Raw genomic sequence first — 25272 nt, 5'->3', positions numbered from 1 at the left:
CATTAGGTTCCAATCATGTTAAATTTATATAGTCACATATGTGGCCATGGACGGTTCCCAAAATGTCATCCAAAAAAAAAAAAAAAACATTCAATATGCACGTAACAGAGAGAGTAAATAACTCAGTGTGCCAAAAGGATTTTCAGTTCTGAAATGAATGGAAATAAAAAGTAGATGAGTGCTCCACACACACACACACACAGAGAGAAAAAGAGAAATTGACTTGAATGTCTGGCAAAGTTACTAGCTGCTTACCCAATTTTACCAAATCCATTCAAATGTAAAAATTTAATAAAAATGATCTCATATTGCAAAGTTAATTTGATTTGATTAAGATCAAACTTATTTATACTTTAACAAGTAGCTTGTCGAGGTAGAATTAGCTCTGGATGTATGGAGAGAAACTAGGAGATGGGGCTGTACAGGTAGATAAAGGAAAATGATAACATTATTGAATGTTATGCAAAGGTAATTGGAATTTCAACCTGGTGTGACAGAGTGCTGTGGGAATATAATTAGTAGAATCATTAGACATTGGGTTAGTTACAACAAGAATGTGGAGGCTCACACTAAGGACATTGATACTAAAAGCATGTATATGCTGGCTAATTACTGGAATTTTCCTGAGAGATAAAATGAGAATAGTGAAAGGATACAAACAGGAACAAATTGATTTGCATCTATGGGAGATGAAAGGATATAAAAATTGGTTAAACATTTTTTTTGTTTATTTATTATTATTACAAAGTCAGATGTACAGAGAGGAGGAGAGACAGAGAGGAAGATCTTCCGTCCAATGAGTCACTCCCCAAGTGAGCGCAATGGTCAGTGCTGCGCCGATCTGATGCCAGGAACCAGGAACTTCTTTCCAGGTCTCCCACGCGGGTGCAGGGTCCCAAGGCTTTGGGCCGTCCTCGACTGCTTTCCCAGGCCACAAGCAGGGAGCTGGATGGGAAATGGAGCAGCCGGGATTACAACCAGCGCCCACATGGGATCCCAGGGCGTTCAAGGCGAAGACTTTAGCCGCTAGTCTACGCCACCGGGCCCGAAAATTGGTTAAACTTACAAGTGAATCTAGTACTCTAGATTGGGAAGTTAGCTAGATGGTAATTCAATTACCAGCAATGGAGACCAAAAAAAAGCTTTATGGTTATGGCCAAATGACATGTTCATATTAGGTTATATTTTACCTACTGTGCTTTTTAATAACCCATGTAGAAACAGGAAATTGGAAATATAAGGCTAGGAATTCAGTAGAGAGCCTCTTTATATATACATATATATATATATATATTTTTTTTTTTTTTTCTTGAAGAATGACAAAAATAGCAGGAGAGTGAAAGAGAGACATCTGCAGATGGCTGCAATGGCTGGCCCTGAGCCAGGTTAAAGCCTGAATCTAGGAGCTGCATTTAAGTGGCAGGGAGCCAAGCACTTGGACCATCTGCAGCTTTTCCCAGGCCATTAGCAGGGAGCTAGGTCATAAGTGGAACAGCCAAGACTTAAACTGGTGCCCTTATGGAATGCCAGCATCACAGGCCAACAACACTGGCTCCTTAGTTCTAAGGCGGACATTCAGCTTTTGGAGTAATTATTGAGATGGTACATGCAAATGACATTCCCCTGGGAGAAAGCTCAAAGAAAAACATCCACATGAAATAAGGTATAAAACTGGAAAGTGGTGCAAATCCAAATGAATAGATAAGGTGGTAAAAACAGCAACCTGTTTTCATAATTATTAGATTAACTTTTCCTGTAATTTATAATAATGTTCTTTTTAAACTTATTTCTATAAAATAAGTTCCCTGCATTTCACAATGCTGATTTAGGAGCATGGTGATATTTTTCACCCAGCCCTAACCTCCTGCCTGTGTTCCACACCCACTGTCCTATCTTATATTTTTAATATATTATTTTTATCATGGCATACTTTCGGTTCACATTACAAACATATTTAGACATACTTTCAGTACTATCCGGCCACATCACCTCTATTTTGACCAAAAAAAAAAAAAAAAAAGGTCCTGAAATCATATATAAATCTTTGTTCCTTATATTCAATTAGCATACACCTGGGTATCCACTCTTGTTTTAGGCTCTGAATGCAAGTATGATGGATAAGACCTGTACTTTTACAGAACTAGATGAAGATAAAAAATGATGTGTAAGTTTTAAACAATTATTTAAAAGAAGTTTGGGAAATAAGCACTAGGAAATAAGTAGGTGATATCAAGAGCCTACAAGGCAGTGTAGACAGTTGCCTCTGTTGTAGCAAGGAGACATTTAGGTTGAAATTGACAAAAAAAATGAGGAGCACATTTGTTTGACACAGAAGCAGCCATCTGGAAAATTAGCTCCACATCCCCACACACTCCTGACCTAGCAGGCTCAGCAAAGTTCCGAAGCCCCCACCCCGCCGGGATCCTCGTGGGTCTCCTCGTGCGGCGCCCTTTGTAGCCTGCGCTGTTAGCCACAACCGCGTTGGAACCCTGAAGGGGGAATGACGGGCACCATCAAGGAAGCGGTGTCCACCGGCAAATTGTTGCCCTCCCAGGGTCACAGGAACTGGAGCTAAGATCGCCACCTACGGGACACAGCCATCTGATCCCGTGGTCAAGTCAGCGTAGGCATCCATGGCCCTGGGCTATTTGAGTTTCAGTTCTCTGCGGGCTCCTCAATCACTTTATTTTGTGGTGCCATGAAAAGAAGCTCTGGAAGAGTCAACATTATGGACTAGGTCACTTAGTAACTGGTAAGATTTGAACTCAAGTTTGATTCTTTCCTCTCTATTATTTCCTCAGTTTCGGGGTGAGTAGGCCATTTGAAGGGTCACTTGAATGAAGCCTTATGGGTTCAGGGTTCAGATGGAAAATTTGTAATCAAGATCAGAACTTCAAATATAGTTATAGGTAAGAAACTGAAAAAGAAGAGCCATCACATATTGGAGACTTGGAGAATAGATCATCAAAGCCACGTGAGAAAAATTAAGTAAATGTATTTTAAACAAAAATTTTTTTAAGAGACAGAAATTACCCCTTACTAGTTTTAGCAACACTGATGTATATGTACTGTAACAAACAGGTATATTTACGTAGTGTAAATTGAAGATGTGAGCAAGAAATCCAAAAGAACCTTTACATAGAAAATTATCTGGGACTCCTCCTTCTCCAACTTTTGCTTTCAGCTGAATGCCCTCTCTGTTCTCAAGCTCAAAAGATCCTTCCTCTGCTGTTCTGTCGGATTAGAACAGGCCAATGTCACAGCCCAACGTTTCTATATATCACCAGAGACAAGTCAAAAAGTCTTGGAAAGAGAATACCATGATCCTAGCATGAGTTAGATGTTCACATCTGTTGCAGTCATCAGAGATCAAGAAATAATTCTCCAGAAAAAGAAGTGTACAAGATTGATATGTAATTATACAAAAGGAAAAGTGGTCACGGTTTTAATCAAAGCTATCGATGCCTCGTCATTTTCTTGCCTATTAAACACCCTTCCCGTTTTATTGGACCCTAACTTACGAAGCCCACCATTACAAAGAAATACACACTTTGTTTTCCAGCCTTCTATTAAGCTAGTGTAGGTAGGTGACATGAGTTCTTCCAGTAAGAATCCCTGAACCAGACTTTCATTTGGAAGAAAACTAGAATGAGGAAGAAAATAAACTATGACCCTTTTTATTCTGATTTTGTGAATGTGGGGATATGGGTAATTTCTAGAGGAACTGGTGGAATTGGGGCAGCCACTACATTCTAACTGAAACATAGCAACCAATATTATTTACTTCTATGTTTTCCTATACAAATGAAATACATTTATTGTCTTATTTTTCTATAGTATTTTAGTGAGACATGTTCCAAGATTCAAGGCAAAACCTACCCCCAACATCTGGCATGGTGCTACGAGAGGAAACAAGAATGTTGGGGGTAAGAACTTGAGTGAATAATGGCTACCTTGTTGCAAGGGAAGACTCTGTAACCACCTGTGTTATGAACTCCTCGAATGCAGGAGAGTCAACAAAATGTCCTGAAATGGTCACACGGTATCTGTGGTTTATGCGCGCGTGCACACACAAACACACACACAGTGTATCATAAATCAAAAATCATGCAACTGGCACCATCACAGCCCACTTACAACCTCAGAAAATATCCCCTGAGTCTAGAAATTAACAGAAAAAAATCTCTTTCACATCAAGAAATGATTTCAATCTAAGCTGATAATGACATGATCCTAAATGAGATCATCAGATTGTGGAGGCCACATTCAGAAGCTACAGACCATAGAGCTGGATGGACAGTGACCAAGAAAGGACTATGCTTTCCACACCATTCTGCAGACAACCCACTATTTTATCAGCCAATCCACTAATATGGCGTGTGTCCACTTATTTTGTTGCATTATCCACCCATTGTGTTGGATGCTGCTGCCAGATTATTGGGAGTCACACCAGCAAGATCAAAATTCAAGAAAAATTTTCGACATTTCAGATATATTATTCCCCATATTTACTTGAGACCTACATAATCCTCTGCCACAATCGTAATAAGAGATTTACATCAATCAAGCAAAGAGCCCAGGATTTCCTCTCTTCATTCCCAATGTTACAGTGCTAAAGATCTGAATTCTTAAGATCTTTATCCACCTATGTGTCCTGGGAATTTGAGAGGAATAGTGGAAGTGATACCTGAGGGTAAATAAATCATTACTCTCTTCATAGTGGTATCTTACATCGTTCAAATTGGCATCCGGTTTGGGTATTATCCGATAAATATCCTGACAAGATAGAGTAGATTCACTTCTCTATAATTCTAACATTAATTAACACCAAACTCTGGGTAAGTATCATCATCATTGTAGAACTGTGTTTCTGAACTACATTCAATTTATTCTCTTTGAATTAATATTATATGAAAATTGATGAGAAAAAAAGTCCTTATGGAGAGGCTGGGGAGGGAGGGAGAAGGTGACTTTGGAAACTAAAGACAAAGAAGAAAAAGCCCTAAGGAATGTGAAACTCAAAGAATGACATGTAATGACATAAGATGCCTGGGTTTTCTTTTTATTGCTTTTTTTCCTCAAACTTAGTACTCAAGAAGCTAACAATCCCAAAATATTATCAAGAAAAAGAGCCCTAATGAAAGCTCATTGTATTCAATAAGACCGAGGAAAAGGGCATCCTGGAGATACATAAAACATCTGGATAGTAACTGTCATACCCTGGACAAACAGAAAGGAATACTATTGCCCTACCCCACCTCCACAATCAAAGGGCATCCAGAATCCTAGATCTCTGCTTGGCTGTCCCAAGGTATCCCTTCCCTTTCCCAAGGATCTTGAATGTCCATCCCCACCCAGGCATATACTGTCACCACTCTGCTCTATATGTCAGCTACAGGCAGAAAAGGAATGTAATCTTTCACCACCACCTAGGCATAACAAGCCTTTGTCTCCATGCCCTTTCAGCACTGAATTAGAAAATATTTAAACAAATGGCATTTTCAATAGTATCATTTTACATTTATGGGAAAAATTCATAAATTGTGCAGTTCAGTGGCACTGAGTGCATCTATACTGTTGTGCTATGATCTCCACCATCCATTCCCAGGATGTCTACCTGCTTGTAAAACAAACCCTTACCTAGTCAACAATAACCCCTCACATTGTCACCCCACAGCCCTTAGAAACCAACATCTTAATCCTAAGCAGTGAGTTGGAGTGGAAATGGAGCAATACAGGCTAAGAAGTAGTTCCCATGGTGTGCCAGTGCTGCAGGCAGAGAATTAGCTTATAGGCTAGCCCCAGACAACTTTTTCATATGCTGATTTCATTTTCTTTGGATAAATTCCCAGGAGTGGAATGGCTGGGTCATAAGGTAGATAGATCTATTTTCAGATCTCTAAGAACTCTCCATACTGTTATCCATAATGGTGAACAGGTTCACGTTCCCATCAAAGGTGCACTAGGGTGGATACCATTTTCCCTACTCCTCACCAGCATTTGCTATTTTTTTTATTTTTGGATGATAACCATTCTAACTGGAATCGGGTGAAACCTCATTGTGGTTTTTATTTGCATTTCCCTAATGACTAGTGATCCTAAGCATCTTTTCAGGTGTATGCCATTTGTATTTCATCCTTTGAAAAATGATTGCTTCTTTTGTTGTTACTGATTTTTCTTGAGCTCTTTATAGATCCTGGATATTAATCCTTTCTCATATAGACAGCATCATGAGAGAATGTGAAGGCAAAAAAAAAATCTCCAAATAAAAAATACAACCGAAATCTGAAACACAGAATAGGATTTCTTGCAAAAAAAAAATGGCAGGACCAAGCATTACTTACCAATAGGAACTTTGAATGTACAGTACAGGAAACACAGAAGAATCAATGGAGTCAAAGGTAGAACAAAGAAAATTGTCCAATTTATACCATAAAAATAAAGTAACAGACCCTCAGGGATATGTGAGACCATAATATATCTAACATGTAAAATACTGGAATCCTGGAAAGAAAAAACAAAAAACAAATTCATCACTCAGTATGTTTCAGATATTAAAAGAATGCTTCAAAAGTTAGCTACAGGACCTGAAACTTCCCTAGCTAGTCTCCCAAAGATCACCCCTTTGAAATTTTAGAGTCAAGATCAGGAAAACAAGCAACAATGGGAGAAGAGAGAAAAAGCTAGGGGCATGGGTGGCTGCCAGCTGCACTGATGATGAGATTCCCCGGTGGCTCCCAAATGCTTTGGTTGTGGTCAACTAAGGCACTTCAAAAAAAGAATCCCCTCATATGAAGGAAAGGCCTCCACCACCTTGTCCTATCTGTGAAAAAGATCATTGACAAGCAGACTATCCCTGAAGGTTAGGGACCCTTGGACCAGATCCCTTCCCCAAAACGGGTGCAATGGGCTGAAGGGACCTAGTACTCCCCAGCTCAGCCCCATCCCAGACTTCCATTGACATCTAGGACTCCAAAGTAATCTTAGTGGTAAAAGGAGGGAGATAGACTTCCTCCAGGTCATTGGAGCCACATATTCAGGCCTCTCCTCCAGTCTGGGCCTCTCCTCCTCTGTTTGGACAACCATGAGAGGTATTTTGATCAGGTGCTTCTCTTGGCCTCTTCATTGTATCTGTAGGAATCTGCTTTTCGCACATGACTGTGTAATCACATGTGAGAGCCCAATTCCGCTGTGGAGGGAAGCATGGCTCAAATAGGAGCCATCATCATTATAGCCCCAGGACAGACTCTATGCCTTCCTTGGTTGAGACAGGAATCAATCCACAGATATAGGTAACCCAGGGCAAGTATGATCTACAGCTGCCATGCCAGACTACATTTCTTTCAATAGTCCTTGTATAGAAACCTAAAATACACCCATCTTCAGACCATTGTTCTGTAATATATGGACAAATTTTTTTTTTATCCCTACTGAGGAAATATCACAAAGCAGTAAGGCTCTTCTCTGCTTCCTAATAGAGAGGGCTACAAAATCACAAAGTTTGAGAACCAACTCTGTAATTACGAAACAAAGTTGTGAAGGAACTTTTAAGCATGGGAATGCATTTGTGATGAAGTAAGTTTAAGAAAGAGGATTTTGATGCAAAAAACAGTTGGATTGAGGAAATGAAGGAATAAGTATGCTGTAGAAGGTTTGTGAACGTTTCATGTCATGTAAGATGGGGACGGGTGAGATTAGAAGAATGAGAGAAGAATTAAAGACGCAAGCCCTAGAACAAGGAACCCACTGAGCAAGATATGCAACTTACACCCTAGAATGAACCATTAATTCTCTTCCTCCTCTAGGTATAAATGTCTATCGGCAGGGCTGATAGCTCAGCATGAGAGCCCTCAAGCTGAGCAAAGGGAAAGTCGATTAACATCTATACAACTCTTAAATATACCTCATGTTGCTTGCCCATTGGAATGAGAGACACTTTCTCATGTCTAGCGGATTTCCTATTAAATATCACCAGGATCTTGACAGGCTGCTGTCCTTGATCTTCTTTTCACAAGCAGCAATGGTAATATCCCACAGAAAACAAGAGTCAAAGTAAATTGGTTGGCAGACCTTGTAGCCAAGACAATTACATGGCAGCTCCCCAATCCAGGGATGATGAAAGCTCCTTTATTTTGGGAAGACTCCATGCAAGAACCAAAGTGTGGTACAGTGTTCTCACCACTCTAACCATGACATAAGTACCAGGATTGGACTCCTGGAGTCATTGTATCTGCAATGACCCTGAAATATTAAGATCTATTCATTTCCATTGAATGTACGGAACCCGGAAATTCTGTTTAGTCTTTCTCCAACTTTGTTTTTCTTGAAGTATGTTTCTGTCAAGGATATTTTAGAATGCAAATGATTAATGATATTTTTTCTTCCAGGCCATACAACTGATGACTGGTATCAGTCTTCACTGCTTGGGATTGCTCTGGGTGAATTTATTGGTCTCACAACTGATGATATTTGAAGCAACATTTCTTCCTATAGTAACATTACTAGGATACCCCTTTTGGTCAGCTTGTATTGTGAGTATATCATCTACTCTGTTATTCATTAATTATTTATTATATATAACTATTATTTCTAAGCAAGCATTGTGGCACAGTTGATTAACTAGCTGCTGTGATACCAGTTTCCCAAGCTGAAGTGCTGGTTGAGTTGATGCTGTACTTCTTTCAATCAAGCTTTCTGCTAATACGCTTGGAAAGTCTCTAGAAGATACTACTATAGGTAACACATATGTGGGAGACCAGGTTGGAGTCCTTGGCTCCAGGCTTTGGCCTGGCACAGTTTTGACCATTTAGAGAATGAAACAGAGGTTGAAAAGTTTTCATGTGTTCCCTCTTAGTCACTCTTTCAAATAAATCTTTTTTGGAAAAAAAAAAAAAAGAAGAGGAAGAGGAACACTAACAATGCACTGTCCTTATTCTTGAGGAACTCGCTGTTACATTTAGCTAAAATGGACTCTATCAATATAAAAAAAATCTTAGATTCACAATAATCTTTCACCCAAGATTCTATTGTTTTAAAAGATTTATTAATTTGTATTGGAAAGGCAGATCAGATTTACAGAGAGGAGACAGAGAGAAAGAGCTTCCATCTGCCTGTTCACTCCCCAAATAGCCACTATGGCTGGAATTGAGTCAATCCGAAGCCAGAAGCCAGGTGCCAAGAGCTTTTCTGGGACTCCTAATTGGATGTAGGGTCTTAAAGCTTTGTGTCATCCTCTACTGCTTTGTCCGACTATAAACAGGGAACTGGATGGAAAGTGGAGCAGTCAGAACACAAACCAACACCCATATAAGATTCTGGCACTTGCAAAGTGAGAAAGTAGCCATTGAGCCATTGTGTCAGGGCTAAGAGTCTAATTTTCTAAAGGGTTTCTTCCATGTTCTACTTAGGTATAAGAAACAACAGTGAGATGCATAAGTAACTTTCTGGAGAAACAGAAAATGGTCTATTATTATTCAGTTACCTTCATGGCATAATTTATTACTGAAACAAGATAACGAAGCATAACTGTTGAGGAAATACTGGGATATGTAGAACATGTAAAGGGGGAAATGAACTTAAATGATTTTGTTCCGTTGGTCCAAGAAGAATCTGAAAATTTCAACATAGATTTCAAAACTAACCTTTATTGTATCTGACAGAAAGAATGAAATTCTAATGTCCTTAAAAGAGGATATAATAAAAGAAAGGTAGCAAATGTATGCCCTTGACGTTGACAAAAGCCCTAGTGAAGCCATTGCAATAATGATATATCTGAAACTTGAGCACTCATCCAATATTTATTACATGTTCACTGTATGTTAGGTACTGTTCTGAGTGCCTGGTACACATCAATGAACAAAACAAAGATCTTAGGCCTTATGGAGCATTTATGCCAGCAAAGAGTAATGTATTAGAAGATTATAAACTACATAGGAGAAAAAGATGATGGGAATTTCTTGGGGAGTGATTTCAAGCTACAAGTTTCAGGACATTCTTGTCACATGGTTTCAGTGGGTGCCATGTTTGTCTTGCAAAACATCAGCCAGGACTGACAAGATTAGAAGTACTAGTAGAGAAAATGGAAGTATTACAAATAGTTTAGCTTCAAGAGGAATCAAGATTTTCCTTGTTCCATTGCTGGTTTCCCAATCATGTGCACACAAACTGGTCTCTGTTCCCTAAATCCTCTTTGAGAGCCCTTCATAAATTTAGGAAATGTTTGAGACAACTTATGATCCAACTATAAAAGTGTTTAAGCTATTATTGCTTAAACACCCCCCCCCTTTGAAGTCTTTAATGAATTTTTCATCTGAAGCAGAGCAGCATGTGGGAATTAGGTGCACGTACTCATTTTGTACTTCATGGAAAAGCCTTAACAACATTAAGTCAGTAGCTATAGCAGTTTGTCTACAATCATGATTAAAATTGTAAACATTATTCTGGTAGAAGGTTTTTCTGATGGTTTTTAGGTTTTTAAGCTTTTCATTTTTCTAACAGGCTTTCTTTGGATGAAGAAAGCGAAGGAAGAAAGGCCAAGATACTAAGGAAAAACAGGAAAAACAGTAGTCTTTGGCTACTGTAGAATAGTTTCTATAAGAATCTAAAAAATGGTAGAAATCCATTTCAGAGTTCTAGGAAAGATCTTAAGTAACATACACTGAAGTAGATATTACAACAGAAAGCACTAAAAGCTGTAATGCCTGCTGTTTGTCTGAATTTTGGACCTGGTTATAAAGTCCTGGCTTTCATCAATTTCAGATTTTTGTAAAGAAAGCATGTAAAAGAATTATAGCATTATGAGAATCATAGCCTACAAAATGTGTTTCTGGAGAAGAGGAAATAAGGAAAGGAGAGTTAGAGAATCCTAAAGACAGTCAATAAATGTTCCTGCTGTTACCAAAAGTGCTAGTATGGATAGATGAGTTGAAATGGTAATTCAGTCTAATAAGTCCATAAAGAAAACTCAAATATTGCCTCTGGAAGACACAGGAAGAAGAACACATTAAAAAAAAATGGAGTCATAGTCACCATGTCTGATCACTATGTCCTCACGACAGTAGCAATTTTTGCTTCCCCCTTTGGCCTCCCAACTAGCACCCAAGGTTTTACTCTGTCCAGTTTTAATCAGGAACTATACACTATTTTGGAAAATGTAATTAAAATCTTAGCTGTGGTGGAAGTGACAGATTTAACACAAACAATGCACATGTGCAACACACCACAGTAACAGAATGCTGTATAAAATATGAACACCTGCTGCACCAATGACAAAGCAAAGCTAGATTGCAACAGAGAAAGCAAAGTGAAAGGAACTCAAATCCTCTGGCTCCAAAATGTTATTTAGCATTGGCACGTTACTGTTTCCACTTTTCTGAGAAAAGAATATTGCACCAATGGGAAGCAGGCATCTAACCTAGAAGGGAATATGCCAGCACCTCATAAGAGAGCACTGCTCTCAGTACCTGGCTCCACAGCCTGCTAGTGTAGATCCTGCAGGCAGTGGGGACAGCTAAAGTAACTGGGTTCTTATCACCCACATGGGAGACCTGGATTACATTTTCCGGTTGCCATTTCTTCCCAGGTCCTACCCCCATCACTGTGGGCATCTGGGGAAGATATAATCTCCCTCTCCATGCTTCCCTATCTCTTTACCTCTCACCTTTTCTCCCTTGCCATACCCTCCCCGATCTCAGATAAATAAGTGTATTTTTTAAAGATATGCCGATGAGGAAAAAATAAATTTCTGATACACTTCAACTTCCATCTTTCTAACAGGGGTCAGGAAATGATGGAACTTCTTAAAATTAATTGCTCATGGAAGATATATCCTCTGATCCTTACATCTAAATGAGTGAGCTGAGGCTTGAACATTTTCTCAATGATATTTTCCAAGATATTTTCGTGTATGAAAACTATTTGAACATTAAATCATCAACTATATCATGTTGTAGTTTACCTTATGGGTTCAATAAATTATGGTCAGCAAAAACTAGGTGAATTTTCTATCCAAGCTCTTTCTTCCACAAAGTAACTTCAAGATATCCCAAAAACTCCATTCCCAACAGATGGCTTGCATTAGTGGCCAAACGCTTCATAGATTTCTTCCATCTCTATAAAGCTTACAATCGTTCCCTGGTTGTTATTCCCAATAATCTCAGTAAAGAAATAAGATGGTATTTTTTTTTTACATTTCAGTATTTCAGAACTCTCTTATTATTAATGTGTTTGTACTAAAAAAGTATGACTTAATGCTAATGAAAGTGTTCTCTGTTTTTTTTTTAGTTTAGTATTTCAGGATTCTTTGCAGTGTTAGCAGAGAGGACTGGTTCAAGAATAGTGGTAAGTCAGAATGCTCTTAGCTGCCCTAGAGCTGGATTGGCTGAATAAAAGTTAATAAGAAGCCAGCATTGTGGTTTGTGTCACCAGAAATATATCCCAAAATTTTAAAGGATGGACTTTAAAAATACAAGGAACATAAGTTGCTATTTCACCTTCTCATCCCCCTTAAAAGGCTACACCACCACGACTGAACCTTCATTATGTTTCATTAATAGTAAAAATAATTCAAATAGAGACCAGTGCAGTAGTGTGGCAGGCTAAGCTTTCACCTATGGCATTGGCATCCCCTAGGGTCTCCAGTTCCAATCCAACTTCCAAGGGAGGATAGCCCTAGTCCTCCAGCAGGAGACCAGGAAGAAGCTCCTGGTTCCAGCTTTGGACCAGCCTGGGTCTGGCCTTTGCAGCCCTCTGGAGAGTGAGCCACCGGATGGCAGATCTCCTTCTGTATCTCCACTGTCTCTGTAACTACCTTCCAAATAAAGAAATAATAATAATAAATCTTTTTTAAAATATAGAATTTAAAATTAAAAATAACAATTCAAATATATAAGGTTAATCAAAAAGTTGTATTTCTATTGATAAATTCTACAGTTAAAATGGCAGATTTGACATGCAAATGTAATTTTCTTGAAATGACCAGATGCCCTTTTTGGCACTTCACTTCTGAGGAACTTTTAATTGTGTGATAGACTTTGCATGTGAGGTGTGAGGGTTTCGATTATTCTGATTTACATTAATGTAAGAAGACAAACTTCTGAAATGGCTGAGTAAGGAATTCTGTTAATTCATTAATAGAAAACTGGAGAACATACTAGCAAAACAACTAATACTAATTTCCAGGACACCAACATGCGTAAAATACACAGAAAAACTTTTGGGAATTTTCATTTAGAGATATGACTAAAGCCTCAGAAAAATGCAAGAGTTCAGAGATGTTTCCTTAGAGGTTCTCCAGCTCATCAACACGAGATCCACGAAAAGCCTGAAATAAGTATGACAGTCAACTCAGAGGACTTATATCAGTTTTGTAAAAGACTTTTTAAAAATTTATTTGAGGGCCCGGCGGCTTGGCCTAGCGGCTAAAGTCCTCGCCTTGGGAGCCCCGGGATCCCATATGGGCGCCGGTTCTAATCCCGGCAGCTCCACTTCCCATCCAGCTCCCTGCTTGTGGCCTGGGAAAGCGGTCGAGGACGGCCCAAGGCTTTGGGACCCTGCACCCACGTAGGAGACCTGGAAGAGCTTCCTGGTCCCAGCTTCGGATCGGCGCGTACCGGCCCGTTGCGGCTCACTTGGGGAGTGAATCATCGGATGGAAGATCTTCCTCTCTGTCTCTTCTCCTCTCTGTATATCCGGCTTTCCAATAATAATAAAATCTTTTAAAAAAAATTTTATTTGAAAGAGTTACAGAGAGGGAGAAACAGAGATATGCATATTCCATTCTCTGGCCACAGTGGCCAGAACTAAGGAGCCAGGAGCTGCATGCAGTTCTCCCACATGGCGCCCAAGCACTTTGTCCACCCTCTGCTGCTTTTCCCGGATCATCAGGAGGGAGTTGGATCAGAAACAAACAGCTGGAGCACAGACGTCCATATGGCAACTTTATCTGCTATACCACGATGTGGGCCCCCCTTTTCTTCCATTTTTAAAGATTGATTTATTTATTTGAAAATCAAAGTTACAGAGAGAGAGAGGAAGAATAAAACAGGTAGGATTGAGATCCCTTGATGCTCTGTTAGAAGCAACATCTTTTTCTGTAATTATTTTATTTTGATAATCTTTACCTAGTTGGCCATGGCACAGAGCGTCAAGGGCTACAGGAAAGTGGGTAAGACTATTGTTTCCAAATTATTACTTTTTTCTGTATTTGAGGTAAGGGGGGAGATAAAGAGAGAAGCCCAACCCAGCCTCCCACCCATCCCAGGTCCCCAATGCGAGGCATAAAAGCAACATCCTCTGAGCACAGCTCACTACTTTGTGAACTGAAAGCTCTCTGATCCTAAGATATGTAACTATTGCTTTAACACAATTTCAGCTCAAATTTTTTTAAAAAAACCACAGCACTAGGTGGCTTGTACACTATCAATCTGGCAATAGAATGGCTGGATGGAGCTATGGATTCAGGAAAGACCAAATCAGAAATTTCAAAGGAATTTCTGAGTAATTAGACAATCATGAAAAGCTTTGAAGAGTTCTGAAACTTCTTGGAGATCTAAAATTATTCAAAGTAAAGAAAATGTGATATATATATGCACATATATGTACATATAATGAAATATTATTAAAGTGTACGAAAGTATGTGACCATGACATTTTCAGCAACATGGATAGAACCAAAGACATTCATGTTAAGTGAAACAATCCATAACAGGAAGACCGTTACTGCATATTCTCCTGCATGTGAAAGTTTATAAAACACACTAATATTGATCAGATCTTAGTCTTAGACTCATGGTTGTTAGAGGGGGTGAGACAAGAGAAGATAGAAGGATGCTGAGTAACGGGTATCAAAATAATTATATGTATTGGGGCACACTTAAATAAGAGACTGATGGAATTATGACTCCTTATGAAGGACTATACTATTGTAGCAACATGGGGAAAATCTGTTGAGGGTGAGAGTTGGGAGGGAATCCCAGTCTACACGAAATTGTACCACAAAATTCAAAAATTCAAAATAAATTTTTAAAAATAATAATTATATAGAATAATAGGTGCTAATGTTCAACAGCACAGGTAGGCAACCATTTTTCATAGAAATGTATTTATACTGTATAAAAAATAGGAAGAGAGAAGCTGATGGGTTCTAACATAAAGATAATAAAATACTAATGTATGAATTTATGGGTTTACATTGTATACATGTGCGTACAGATAGTGTACTGTTCCCCATAAAAATGTTCAGTTCCTCATGTCTAAATCATCTTAAAAAGAAAGAGCTTAACATACGTAAAAGGCTACCCTATGCAAATCTTGAGAAATATGAAGAGCACACTCCATTACTTCTGGCTGACTTTGAGACTCTAAGCAAACAAGAAATTAAAACTCAAGTTCGAAGGCACGTATTGTCAGATTCCTTCCTGACTTTAAAACTTACTACAGCACTGCAGTATTCAAAGCAGGGTGCTATTAGCTTAATATCAGAAACATAGGCCTTTAGAACAAAAAATAAGCCCTTAATATTCAATTAAATGATTTCAGAGGGAACATGAAAACCATTTAATGGTTTTTGGTATAATCATTTGTCCAGATAACTGAAATTCACCAAATACTTTATTTTAAACATAGAATTACACTTAATACTACAATTAATTACGTAAAATGTTGCATATTGATGTTATAAAATGAATTAATTAGTCTTTATTTCATTTGTTTTTCTTTCACTAAGGGGTATTTGTTCAAACAGAATAAATCAATTAATATTGGTGTACAACATGTAGTAGTATTTTAGGTCAATGTATACTTTTTGCATAAAATTGATTTTAGAATCCAGTTAGTTTAAGATAACTCAGATTTTAGGAAATTCATTAACACAAATCAAACAAGGAATAACTACAAGAAGAATCTCTTCAATAACAATAGTGCCATGACTTATCACTGATCAAATATGGACAAAGTTCAATTCTACAATGTTATACATATATGTATTATCTAGAGTAGATAGTAAATAAGTGTGTGGTATGAAAGCACAGTCAGCACCTCTAACCACATAGTTCTCCACCATTTTCAAAATAAAATCTTAAAGGCCAGCTAGATAGCATAGGTCTTTCCAAGAAAATTCCCCACCATTCATGCACCTGCTCCAAAATGAACCATACCAGTAAACTGGACTATTAGTTTTCTGATAATCTGATTTGCCTTTATTACCAGCATTTTTCACAGTCTATTCATGCTTAATCTGTATTCATTTGCCTTTTTCTATAGTCTGAGAATTTCTTAAGGTTATTTTTCTCTGTATCTTTAGCTGCTAAAATAGACCATGCTCTCCATAACACACAATAGGCAGTCTGTGAAGAAATAAGTACATTCATGCTAGAATTAATATCTCCAAAATTCTTGTTTTTTTAACAACCTGAAAAATCTGTAGCTCAGTCTGGTGAATTGTGTTAATATTCTAGGAAGATCAGAATTTGTGTGACTGTTCTATGTGACTGTAGCTACTAGTGAGGCGTATATCCATAACCAAATGCTTTTTATTTGTTACAGGCGACTTACACAATAGCAACGCACATCATCAGTGCTATTGTTGCATCTATCGGTGTGTTGATAATTTTATTCGAGATTTTTTTGGTTAGTTTTGGTGTAAGAAGACCTCTTTGGGTACATGTAAGTGTCATGTGTCTGTGATAATTTCTTCACAATTTTAAAATTATATATTAAATTCTTTGGAGAGTGATCAAGGTATTTAAGCATCATGCAAGTCATACAAATGACCTTCATCGTTAACATACCCTTTGAAATGTTCACCTATTACAAATGTGATTCAAGATACAAGTTGTGTTCTAAACCTAGGACTCCCCAAAACCTCAAGTAACTAAAGAGTAGGTATTATAAGTATTGATAGATGTCCTTTGTCTCAGAAAACATGGTATTTAATCCTGGACCTACCTTAAAAAATTAAGCAAGACTTGAAATATTTTTGTATCTCCAAGATTTACATTAAATATCAGTCGTGCAGTTGATGGACAAAATAAAGCTGAACTCTGTATGGGTTTGTAATTTGTAATGCCTGCATACTTTGTTTTCCATGTGTATACAGTAACACGGAGTGTTCTGCACTGCCTAATTTGTACTTCAGTCTGTCAACAGATCTGCCTAAGCTGACTGACGCATGTCCATGCATGTGCTTCTGTGTCAGTTTCTGCTCATGTGGATCTTGGATACAGGCACACTTAACTGTATGTGCACATACCTATGTAGAGCTACTGACATGGAAAGAAGGTGCTAGGAGTGCTAAGAGGTGGCAGTAGGTGCCAGGCAGATTGCATGGCAATTGAAACCACCGGGGCCACTGGATTGCTATCATTCTACTATTTTACCTGCCCAGCACTTGACAGAGATCAAAGCCTATAAACCAACTTCTCTGAATTAAATCTCCTTGGAAATTACCTGTTTTTTAAATGCCTGACCCAAACCAGAAAGCTGTTTAATTCAGAACCCATACATTTTAGTCACTTAGCTAGTTCCAAAGCAGATTGCATTTGTGCAGGATTATTCTTATTTCTGTGTAGCTTCAATAGTGATTTTTATGGTGAGTGGCACTACAAACTTCCTCAGGGAATTATATCCGCGATTGAATAAAGAAGCAGGTTTATGAATGTTAGGTAACTTGCTTGGGAATCACAGAGTGAGTCACTGGCATAGAATTTGCTCTCATAAGGACTATCTACATTGCACATGATTCTACCACACAAAATTGAAACGTAACAGAAATCCAGCCAGTGGTACAGCGAAGGACCATTTTAGTGCTTTAAGGAATGCTAAAATTTTATGACTGATAGATATCTTAAAATGGCATAACAAATAAGCTATATAAAACAAACATCATAGTATCACTGAAGGTCCTATTTTCATAATAGCAACAACTAATTTGGTTGGACAATCATGTAATTATGGTATTAACTCTTCGTTTATCCAGTACGTCCCTAGAGCTGCCAATGCTCATATGAGCAAGAAACGGGATCCTCTTGATGCCCTTTACAGGTTGATTTCAAGCCCTTTAAGCAACAGAGGTTCAATACCATCCACAAACCCTTAGATGATAGACTCCTAGAGCACCTCAGCGGTCCATTAGCATGCCCATACTTTCTGTTGCCACAGTTTAGTTGCCATTAAAAGGTGTTGTTATTGGATACTGATCCGAACAGCCCATGGTGGCCTTGTCACAGAAACGCTTCAGGTACCGAAGAGGGAAGGTTTCCAGTATTGCCAATTCTGTATTCTTGTCCCCAGTCCAACTATCTTATGAGGCTAGGAGTGAACTGGGGCTTAGGGTCAAGAGTCACAATATCAGAAACAAAGAGTCATGCCTTGGATACCTACACCCTGGCATCAAACTCAGAGTACAAATTCAAACTTTGTTTGCCTTCATTGTTAAGTTCTCCTTAGAGTCCTTCCCTAATAACAAGGCAAATTTTATATACTTACCTTAGAAATAAGTTCTATCTTTCTGAAATGCATCAGTATCTCAATTCTACCTTTTCTTAGGGATTCATAGGTTGCAGTAAACATTTGATGATCTTATCCACAGTGCCCCCACAAAAAAGGAAGCAATACACAATAAGTTGTTCGCATTCTAGTTATTTACTTGAAATTTTTCAGTTACCACCTTCAAGATTATCAGTTATTAACATTATGATCAAGGAACATATTTGAAAATATTCAATTGTTGAGAGTAGAGGGTGTGAGGAGTAGTTTTTCTACTCTTCTTGTTCCTGCATTTTTATGATGTTTTTGTTAAAGTACTGAGCTTTAGATATTTGTAAGTAACATACATTTATTTTTGGATGCAGACATGTGGTAAACTCCTTACAGAGTATTTGTTGTTATTCACACTCTTGGAGTTACTGGTGTCAATTAAAGTGACACGCTGGACAAGAAGTGCAAGACGCTAAAAATGCAGTGAGTATTGCACATCTCCCTTGGTGAATTAGAAGCTAGCAATTTCTGTCATGAAACCTATTTGATAAGAGTTGCACATAAATAGTGCCATCTCCAAAGTGTGACTGTAAATAACTGGAAACACTGCACTTACTGTCATTACATGACATGGTTCTATCATCAACTGATGATAATTTCTAACTCAGGTCTGTTTCATTCAGCAGACAATGTCTTGAAAACAAAAATTTCTATTGAGGTTATTCCCAGGTATAAGGATATGGAATCATCATTAAGTCTCAAAACTTGGGAGGACAAATTTTAAGATGTTAACTTGTAGCACTTCAGTGCCTTCAGAACTCAAGATTTTGGCACAACTGGGTAGTTGGAAAAGATGTCACAAACCTTCCACAATAAACTCACTTTCTGCTTCAATCACAACTACTGCTTAATCTCTAATGGACAGATCCAGCTTTAGAATTCTTGGTCCTCCTTTTCTTCATATCACACATACAGCGTAAGAGCCTGATGTTGCAACACAATATTCATTTCCTGTAACAATGTAACGCTATCTAGTTTCTCAGTCCCACTTCCCATTACTCATCACCACAGTCTATGTCCCACCCTCATCAATTTATTTACCTTTCCATAAATATGGCTTAGTTTATTCCCCATCTTAATTTGCAAGCAGCTTTCCTTGAATGAATTCTATTTTTAATTAATCTGATCATATTAATTAGGAAGGAAGGTAAAGTTATCCTGATTTTCCACTTTTCTCTTGTCAATGAGAGGCTGCATCTTTGTTTGCTCTGCCAAATTTCTTACCTTTTAAAACATGGGAATTAGATGTCATTCCAAAGGACTTGTGATGTAGAAAGTCTATTACCAATACTAAATGATAACTAACCATCTTCCAATAAAGTTTGGAAAGTAGTAAAATAGAAAGCTAATATTGCTTTTTGAAATGTTCAACCTATAACCAAGTATATATGTATTTTATTTATATATGTCATTCTGGTTAAAGGCAAAGAAAAACACTCCACACATTCATGCTTGTGAGTCTCATTCCCTTTATAAAGATGTATTTACTTATTTGAAAAGCAGAGTAACAGAGGAGTGAAGGGGGACACATAGAAAGATCTTCCATCCTCTGGTTCACTCCCCCAATGAACATAGCAGTCAGAACTGGGAGGAATCAGGAGCTTACTCCTGTTCTTCCATGTAGGTGCAGGGACACAGCACTTGAGGAATCCTCTGCTGCTTTCTGAAACACATCAGCAGGGAGCTGGCTAGGAAGTGGAGCTGCACTATAGCACTCCCCCAATGTCCCATCTTAATTCACCCCTGAATACCGTGAAGACAAAGAACACAGGCCCAACACACAAGAACAGTTTTCTTACTCAGACCAGATAAAATTAAAACAGATATGGGGCAGGCAAAATTGCAACAGTTAAGCCTCCAGCTGAAATACATCTCACTCTGGAGTACTCAGGTTTGAGTCCTGCTTAAACTTGCAACTCAAGATTCCTGCAGATGCACACGCTAGAAGGAGCAGATGACGGTCTCCAATACTTGACTCCTTGACATCTACTAGAGAGACCTAGATGGAGGACCAGACACCTGACTTTGACCTGGCCCAGACCCAGCCTCTGGATCTATCTGGGAAGTAAACCAGCAGCTCTCTTTCTCTAAGCTAGATAAACCTTTTTAAAAGCTGTTAGGTATTCAACACTATACTTCATAGTAATACAATTTCGTTTGAGTAGAAAACTAACTCTATATGACCAACCCTTACCTTGGAGACTATTAAGTTGTATAGTGCTGTCTTTTTCTTTCAACATACAGAAACAAAAATGGAAGGAAGGAAGGAAGGAAGGAAGGAAAAGGATAAGGGCAGAGGGAGAGAGGGAGGGAGAAGTGGAAAGAAGGGAGAAATAAGGAGGGAAGGTGGAAGGGAGAGAAGGAAAAGGAAGCTAAAACTTTCAAAAGCACATAGCTTGATTTTAAAATGACAAGAATATTCCTGTATAATTCTTTCCAGAGTGCTGTCCAAAATCTTAATGGTTCTTCATTTTAGAACATGCTAATTATCAATTTGCCGACATCCAACTTACCTCAGGCTCATGGCAGATGGAGATCCTTTTCCTACACATATTCAAGAACCATCATTATCTCCACCGAGGAGGAAAGTTAAATGGCAAATGAAGAACTTCATTCTGTTCAAGATGCTTCATGGAAGTCCTATCTAATTGAGTCCATCTCAGTATTTCTTTTCTCCCATTTAATTAATAAAAATGAAGCTATGTGACTATGTTTTTTCTATATGGGGATCCTATCATTAAGTTTATGTCAGAGTGAAGATGGTCAACCTGAGTTCAGAGATACTTTTGTGTAAGAGAAAACGTGTGAATCAGTTCCATGTTTCTACAAGAGAATCTAGATCTGACATTGACAAGGTGATGTGGTCACCATGATTTCAAGAAGCAATTTCATTGTGAAAAGGAAGAAAATCATAAATTGTAGAGTCCCATTGCCTGTGAAGAGGTTTTAACTGATAGCTCTAACACTATTTCTTTTTTTTTGAAAGATTTATTTATTTTATTACAAAGTCAGATATACAGAGAGGAGGAGAGACAGAGAGGAAGATCCTCCATCCGATGATTCACTCCCCAAGTGAGCCGCAACGGGCCAGTGCACGCCAATCCGATGCCGGGAACCAGGAACCTCCTCCGGGTCTCCCACGCGGGTGCAGGGTCCCAAAGCCCTGGGCCGTCCTCGACTGCTTTCCCAGGCCACAAGCAGGGAGCTGGATGGGAAGTGGAACTGCCGGGATTAGAACCGGCGCCCATATGGGATCCCGGGGCATTCAAGGCAAGGACTTTAGCCGCTAGGCCACACCGCCGGGCCCTCTAACATTATTTCTTACAAGATATTATTAAAATACGCACAAGTTACCTGTAATTTAGAAAGTACATGAAAATTAGCCATCTCTTTTATGTCATTGAGATTACATGAATAAATGTCTACTGGATTTTATTTTTTTCTAGGAATTCCAGCTTACAAAATATTCTATCTTTCTACAATTTTAGAACATGGCTCATTATAACTTAATTTTGCAAACATCTCCTTAGAAATGTTTCACTGTGCCTATAAGGACTTTTTTCTAGTCTTAAGAAATATTCCCTTACTCCATGAACATTACTCCCTTATATAAAACATAAATCTTATTATAGCATTCTGTAGTAGGCATGCATTATAATTCAAATAAGTTATGCACACAAATATGTTTTTAAAATTCACCCATGTGGATATCATACATTTATTAATTTACTTCTTTTTTAAGATCTGCTTATTTTTGTTTAGAAGGCACATTTATAGGGAGAAGAAAAGACAGTAAGAAGGTCTTCCATTTGCTAGTCCACTCCCCAAATGGCTGCAATGGTCAGAGCCAAGCTGATCTGAAGCCCAGGGACCAGGAGCCTCTTCTGGCTCTCCCATGTGGGTGCAGAGGCCCAAGGACTTGCGTCATCCTCTGCTACCTTTCCAAGCCATAAGCAAGGAGCTGGATTGGAAGTGGAGCAGCCAGGTCATTTACCAGAGCTGATATGGGATGTAGTAGAGGATTAGCTTGTGGAACCAGTGTCAGTCCCAACTGGTTTATTTCTAATTGCTGTCTAATCACCTGTGGGATGAATCCAGTATATTTACACGTTCACTCTGCTGTTAATTTTACGGTGTAAGGAACTGAGTCTGGGTTCACAGTCAAGCTTATTTTATCTGAAAGAGAGGTCTTCCACTTAGCGGCTCATTCTAAAGGTACTGCACTGTCCAGGGTTTAACCCAGTCAAAAAAGAGCAGGATTCCCACACTGATCCCAGAGACCCAAGTACCTAGCATGTTCGTTTTCTGCTATTCCCCATGATGTACGTTAGCAGGAAACTGTAACCCACAGCAGAGCCAGAACATGAACCCAGTACCTTGCTGCAGAATGTGGGTATTTCAAGAGGTACTTTCATACCTGCCTGTCCCTTCATTGTTTTTTTTTATGGCTAATCCTTAGGCCAGTATCACACTGCCTTGATTACTGCAGTGTTGCAGTATGTTAACAAAAAAAAAAGAAATTATTTGACAGGTAGAGTACAGAGATATTCAACCCTTTGGCTCACTCCATCGAATAACCACAGTGAGTCCAGGAGCCAGGAGCTTCACTGGGGTCCCCCATATATTTGCAGAATACCGAAGACTGGGACCATCTCTGCTGCCTTTCACAGAGAGCTGAATCAGAAGTGGAGCAGTTGGGAATTGAACAGGCATCCATATGAATGCCCACATCACAGGCAGTGATTTAACTCATCAAAACACTAGCCCCAGTAGTAAGCTTTCAAATCAGGAATAAAAAATTTTTTTGAAAAAAGTGAGTCTTGGGCTCTGGTGCAGTAACCTAGTGGCCATGGTTCTTACCTTCTGCACGCTCTGATCCAATATGGCCACCGGTTAGTGTCCTGGCAGCCCCGCTTCCCATCCAACTCCCTGCTTGTGGCCTGGGAAAGCAGTAGAGGATGGCCCAAAACCTTGAGACCCTGCACCTATGTGGGAGACCTGAAAGAAGAGGCTCCAGGCTCCTGGCTTCGGATCGGCTCAGCTCTGGCCATTGCAGCCACTTGAAAAGTGGATCAGCAGACAGAAGATCTTCCTCTCTGTCTCTCCTCATCTCTGTATATCTGATTTTCCAATAAAAATGAAATGAATCTTTTTTAAAAATGTGAATCTTGGGCCCGGCTGCGTGGCCAAGCGGCTAAAGTCCTCGCCTTGCATGCCCCGGGATCCCATATGGGCGCCGGTTCTAATCCCGGCAGCTCCACTTCCCATCCAGCTCTCTGCTTGTGGCCTGGGAAAGCAGTCGAGGACGGCCCAGGGCTTTGGGACCCTGCACCCGCGTGGGAGACCCGGAGGAGGTTCCTGGTTCCTGGCTTCGGATCGGCGTGCACTGGCTGTTGCAGCTCACTTGGGGAGTGAACCATTGGACAGAAAATCTTGCTCTTTGTCTCTCCTCTCTGTATATCTGACTTTGTAACAAAAATAAAAATCTTTTTTAAAAATGTGAATCTTCCAACTTTGGTCTTTTTCAAAATTGTTTTAAGGATCAGTTTCTCAATTTCTAGAGGAAAAACTAATGAAGATTTTGATGGGGATTATAATGAATCTGAAAACCAATGTGAAGAGAATTACTTATTTAAATAAATCTCCTTATCCACAAACGCATGCTGTCTTTCTATTTAAATCTTTAATTTTTTTACAAAATTGCTTTGTAGTTTTTAGTGAAGTATAGATGGTTTATATTTGTTTGTTTGAAAGGCAGAGTGACAGAATGGGAGAGAGATGTTTCGTAATCTGCTTCATATCCAAAAAGGCACAATAAGCCAGATCATGCCATAGCCTGGAGCCTAGAACTCCATCTACTTGAGCAAGGGCCTAATTACTTAGGTTGTCATTGACTTCCTTTTCAGGACTACTTAGGGAGCTGGAGCAGAGTAATATCAGCTAGGACTCCAACTAACATTCCAATATGGGGTGCTGGCGAGACAAGCAACATCTTAATCCACTATGTCACAACACTGGACCCACTATTATGTTTTTTAATGGCTATTTAAACGCACTTATTTTCTGGATTTCATTTTTGGCTTTTCATTAGCAATGAGTATACATACAGTAGGTTTTTGTATTCTACCCTCTTGCAGAACTTTATTAGTCTTAATTTTTTGGACTTGAAGTCTGCAAAATGTTGTATATACAGTATTGTTCCACTTATTAACAGAAGTAATCTACCTTTTCCTTGACCAATCTGGATATCTTTTTATTTTCTAATTTTCCTGGTTATAGTCTCTGATGTGATGTTGAACAGAAGGGAAGCATGTGGACATTTTGGTTTTTACATTTGCCTTTACATTTGCCTTTTTTACATAAATGATTCCTGTAACATAATCCCCAAGGGAAATTATGAAATTATTCTTTTCAGGAGAATGCTCGACAATAAATTAAGAACCAATGATAGAATTTTTAAAATTGCTGGTGTACAGCCTCTGATATTACAGGCCTATACAACAGTAACCAATTTGCATTAAAATACATTATGAGAAAATATGACAAGAAAAAAAAAGTGGAATGGGCTAATCAGGACAGTATCTACATGGACAGATCATCTTTCCTGTCTCCCAAAAAGTATCGAGCAGTCATTAAGCCCATCTCACAGTCAAATTGCAGCAAGTAAACAGCCCTAACCATGAAGCATTTTGTCAGAGAATGTGAACCTACACGTATCCAAAACTATGAGCACCAGTA

General features: G+C 38.8%; 1 protein-coding gene across 1 annotated transcript; it reads left to right on the top strand.

The window, feature by feature from the left end:
* Positions 1-2461: 2461 nt before the first annotated feature.
* Positions 2462-21241, top strand: LOC105941848 (high affinity immunoglobulin epsilon receptor subunit beta-like). Its single transcript, XM_012927099.2, has 7 exons — positions 2462-2752; positions 3838-3926; positions 8388-8531; positions 12283-12339; positions 16543-16662; positions 18849-18957; positions 20975-21241. Exons 2-6 carry the CDS (start codon positions 3852-3854, stop codon positions 18948-18950), a joined length of 498 nt encoding a protein of 165 aa, XP_012782553.2. The 5' UTR covers positions 2462-2752; positions 3838-3851; the 3' UTR covers positions 18951-18957; positions 20975-21241.
* Positions 21242-25272: the final 4031 nt, after the last annotated feature.

Source organism: Ochotona princeps, chromosome 4 (genome assembly GCF_030435755.1).
Source record: "Ochotona princeps isolate mOchPri1 chromosome 4, mOchPri1.hap1, whole genome shotgun sequence".
Taxonomy (NCBI): Eukaryota; Metazoa; Chordata; class Mammalia; order Lagomorpha; family Ochotonidae; genus Ochotona; species Ochotona princeps.
The sequence above is the reverse complement of the archived record's forward strand: the minus strand, read 5'-3'. Positions and strand labels throughout refer to the sequence as shown.